The sequence below is a fragment of the Microtus pennsylvanicus genome, chromosome 8 (genome assembly GCF_037038515.1).
Source record: "Microtus pennsylvanicus isolate mMicPen1 chromosome 8, mMicPen1.hap1, whole genome shotgun sequence".
NCBI classification, from domain to species: domain Eukaryota; kingdom Metazoa; phylum Chordata; class Mammalia; order Rodentia; family Cricetidae; genus Microtus; species Microtus pennsylvanicus.
This window is the reverse complement of record NC_134586.1, coordinates 107,093,565-107,098,136: the sequence shown is the minus strand read 5'-3', so window position 1 is coordinate 107,098,136 and position 4,572 is coordinate 107,093,565. Positions and strand designations below refer to the sequence as shown.

Sequence of the window (4,572 nt, the reverse complement as noted above, 5' to 3'; positions counted from 1 at the left end):
AATTGTTTCTCCTGTGAATTGTTGATATATTCTAAGTTGGGCACATGTGCTGGCTATAGGCTTCCTGTTTCCCCTAGACAAACGGGATGTTCTCATGAGAGCCGGCTAGCTGCAGGTCCTGAGAGGGTCCTGAGGGTCTCAAGCGGACAGGATGTTTCTCATGAGAGCCGGCCAGCTGTGGGTTATGGGGGGGGGGCGGCTGGGCTTGTTATTGCTAACTTAATGCTACTAGGTAGGGGTCTGCTAACTTAATGCTACTAGGTAGGGGTCTTTTATTCTTTCATTTCCCCATTTTTTTTTTTTTTTTTTTTTTTAGATAGGGTAAAATCGCTTATTTAGCTAATGGGCACTTTCAGCATGTTCTGGATTATATTGTTTAAGCTGATGGTATTGTTGAGTGAGGACCAAGGCTTGTATGACTGAGAGTCTATCCTTTATGAATAGGACCAGGCGATTTAGGATACAAGGTCCAAAAAGTAGGATTAGGAGTATAACGATTAGGGGGCCCATGATGGAGGAAACTAAAGTGGTAAACCAAGGAGACCTGTTGAACCAGCCTTCAAACCATCCTTGTTCTGACTCGAATAACTGCTGTCTCTGCTTAAGTCTTTCTCTCAGTTTTGCCATATTGTCTCTAACTAGGCCAGTATGGTCTGCATAGAAGCAACATTCCTCTTTCAGGGCAGCGCATAGGCCTCCTTCTTGTAGGAACAGTATATCAAGCCCCCTACGGTTCTGTAGCACTACTTCTGATAAAGAGGTTAAGGACTTTTCAAGAGCGCTGACTGATTCCTCTAGGGCCTTAATGTCTGTATGTATTGCGACTTGAAGTTGTCTGAACTGGTTGGTGGCTATAAGGGCAGAGGCACCAGTTCCTACCCCCGCTGCTATGCCTCCCACAGTTAGCCCCCCCAGTAACAGTGCTAGAGTCAGGGACACTGGTTCTCGTTTAAATCGGGGTCCCCCTTTAAAATGACCATAGATATATTCAGGATCATGATACGTAACTTTAGGCCATAATTCAACTAAAACACAGTAATCAGAGGCCAGGTTAAGCACAGTTGTTGATAGACAAGAAGTGAGCCCAGTGCTACAAGCCCAGTAGGTACCGCTTGGTGCGGTTAAGTAATAACCGGATGGGACTGGCTGTATAATATCGCATAAAGCTTGATGAGAGCTTGGGACTGTTCCCATGCAGAGTCCTTTTCCTGATACCTCCGACAGGGTTAGTTTGTGCTGGGGAAGACCGGTGCACTGTGTGGGTGGCGAGGTATATACAGCATAGGCACCTGTCACCGCTATCCCTTCATAATAGGGGGGTCTGGAAATCAAGCATAACCAGCATTCTCGGGTTTTATTGGGGTCAGTAGCGTTGAGAATTAAATATGCTCCCTGCACCAGATTGAGCAGTCTGTCTCCAGTCCCGAGGTGCTGGGGAGGCTGCTGTTTGATTTCCCTAGTCGTGAGGGGCAGGTTTCCTGTATTAGGAGTGCTGGTATAAGCCAAATGTTTCTCCGTGATGTGTTGGGAGAAGCTTGGGGGGGATGCTGGTGCTAAGTGGGAAGGAGGATTCTGCTTGGGTAAGACTGGATTTGGTCCAATAGATAGCTGAGGACCAACGTTCGTTACCTGTCTGGTTAGGGAAAACATGGTGACAGGGTCATGTCCCTGTCGTCGATAGAGGCGTAATCCCCAGGACTTGGGCCCGTCCCAGGATGCCTTTCTCCCTTGTGTGGTGAAGTCAAGGACCAAGGGGTTACATCTGCCTCCCGGGGTGGCCCCTCGGACATTAGTAGCGGTGGTGGAGTCGTAACAAGGGCCACATGCCCTTCCTCCGCATGTCCATGGCCCCCTACCTTGATACCCAGGTGTGGTTCCTCGCCTAAGGGTGATTAGGTCCCAAGTTGAGGATGGTTTCCAGTAAGCATCCCCTGTTGTTTCACAACCCCATTGGGCGCAGTACCCCTCTGCTGGCCCCCCACAATTTCTTCTAGTATCCTGTCCAGGGCATACATAGAAATCTTTGCTTCTTGTCCCATGTCGGCCCCCTGGATGGTGACAGCCGTATCCAGGGAACGGCTCCTGGTCCGAGGGGTTCCATGACTCTCCCACTAAATCACAAAGGTCAAAGTATAGGGTTGGAAAAGCGTCTGTCGTTGTCCCTAGCAAGGAAGTGGTGTTGACAACCCTTCCCGTCATAAGGTTGGTGATTCTCCAGGTTATGTTAAAAACCCGGTGCGGACTATCCCCTCGGGCCATCATTCCCAGTCCCAACAGGGTCCATAAAATGGTTAATGGGGCCCCCGGATAAGTCTTATCTTTAGAGGGTTTTGAGAGCGCTGAACCCTCCATGATGGTTCTGCTGTATCCCTTTCCGTACGGGCTGCTTTCACGTGGGAAGTGTGGACCCAGGCCGCGATACCGTCAACTTTCAGTGCCGTTGGTGTGGTTAGCAGTACTGTGTAGGGCCCTTTCCAGCGGGGTTCCAAATTCTTAGTCTGATGTCTGCGGACCCACACTGTATCGCCAATCTGGTAGTTGTGAGGTACCGCTGGTCTGTCCAATTGTTCCTTATAGGCTGCAGCAAGTGGCTTCCAGACCTCTCTCTGCACGATCTGGAGCGCCTGGAAATGAGCTTCCAGAGAGGGGCTATTAGCAAAGTTTGAAATGTTGGAGTCAAAGAAATTAATGAAGGGCGGGGGCGCCCCATATAGTATCTCAAAAGGTGTGAGCCCGTGGGGTCCTGGTGTATTGCGAGCTCTATAGAGGGTTAGGGGCAGTAGGAGCACCCAGTTTCTAATGCCAGTTGCAAGCGTTAATTTGGTCAAAGTCTCCTTAATAGTTCTATTCATTCTCTCTACCTGTCCTGAACTCTGGGGTCTGTATGCACAATGTAATTTCCAATCAATCCCCAGTAGCTTGGCCACCAACTGACTTACCTGGGAGACGAAGGCGGGCCCATTGTCCGTGCCCAGCATTTGGGGCATGCCATACCTGGGGAAGATTTCTTCCAACAGCTTTTTGGTCACAATTTTTGCCGTTTCGTGCTTGGTTGGGAAGGCTTCCACCCATCCAGAGAAGGTGTCAACAAATACCAACAGATATTTGTATCCATATGATCCTGGTTTGATTTCAGTAAAGTCAATCTCCCAGTGAGTTCCAGGACGATGCCCTCGTACCCGCACTCCCAGTCCCAGCCGGGTTTTTCCTACATTAACTTGGGCGCAGGCTCGGCAGTTGTCTGCAATTTCCTGCAACATGCTGTCTCTGCCCAGCAAGTAAAGGTGGCTCTCCTCCCTGTCCAATAAGGTTTTCATCTTGCGGGGACTGAGGTGAGTCAGCTTGTGCAAGTAATTCAGCATCTCATGAGTGTATGCCATGGGCATCACAGTCTTTCCTTGCCAGGTCCATTTGCCTGTGCTTGGGTCATGGGAGGCCCCCAGGCGGGTTAAGAGTTCCAGGTCTCTTTCATCATATTTGAGGGGGTCCCGTGCCCTTTCTGTCCCTTTTTGTATGGGGAAAGCCGTCGAGGTGGTCTCTTGGGCCACTTGCTTAGCTGTTTCATCTGCCAAGCGGTTCCCCCTGGCTTCTGGGTTATTTCCCTTTTGGTGACCTGGGCAATGCATAATGCTTAATTTTTGAGGCAGGAACAAGGCCTTGAGTAGGGCTAGAATCTCAAGCTTGTTTTTGATTTCCTTGCCCTCAGAGGTTAGCAACCCTCGCCTCCGGTAGATTTCCCCGTGGATGTGGGCGGTGGCAAAAGCATACCGACTATCAGTATAGACGTTAAGCTTCTTACCTTCTGCCATCCTAAGTGCTTGCGTGAGGGCAATGAGTTCGGCTCGTTGGGCGGAGGTCCCTGCTGGAAGGGCTTTAGCCCAGATTACCTCGGTCTCGGTGGTTACTGCTGCCCCAGCCTTTCGTTCTCCGTCCTTTAGGAAACTGCTCCCGTCCGTATACCAGGTGAAATTGGCGTCTTTAAGAGGGCAATCCGTCAGATCCGGTCTAGTCCCGTGCGTTTCCGCAAGGATCTCGAGGCAATCATGTTCTGCCTCCCTCTCTGGCAGAGGGAGCAAGGTTGCAGGGTTCAGGGCTACCACAGGCCCGAAATGGACTCGGTCGGTATCCAGGAGCATGGCCTGATAGTGGGTCATGCGAGCGTTGGAGAGCCAGCGGTCCGGGGGTTGCTTGACCAGGGCCTCCACCGCATGAGGGGCCAGAATAGTCAATGGCTGTCCCAAAGTCAGTTTGCCCGCGTCTTTTGTCAAGACTGCTATTGCAGCTATCATTCTGAGGCAAGGGGGCCATCCGGAGGCCACCGGGTCTAATTTCTTTGATAGGTAGGCTACAGGGCGTCGCCAGGGTCCTAGCTTCTGTGTTAGGACCCCCTTGGCGTAACCCTGCTTTTCATCTACGAATAGTTCAAATGGCTTGGTCAGGTCTGGGAGTCCCAACGCAGGGGCTGTTAGCAGGGCCTGTTTTATTTTCTGATATGCCTCCTGTTGGTTCTTGCCCCATTCAAATAGAGTCCCTGGTTTAGTAAGAGAGTACAGGGGAGCCGCTATCTCAGCA

At 50.8% G+C, this 4,572-nt stretch overlaps 1 protein-coding gene across 1 annotated transcript; it reads right to left on the bottom strand.

The window, feature by feature from the left end:
* Positions 1-339: 339 nt before the first annotated feature.
* Positions 340-2,259, bottom strand: LOC142855393 (MLV-related proviral Env polyprotein-like). The gene has a single exon (XM_075981892.1). It carries the CDS (start codon positions 2,257-2,259, stop codon positions 340-342), a length of 1,920 nt encoding a protein of 639 aa, XP_075838007.1.
* Positions 2,260-4,572: the final 2,313 nt, after the last annotated feature.

Bases quoted from the DNA above. Each gene is read 5' to 3' on its own strand.
- LOC142855393 (XM_075981892.1), bottom strand. From the start codon at position 2,259: ATGGCCCGAGGGGATAGTCCGCACCGGGTTTTTAACATAACCTGGAGA.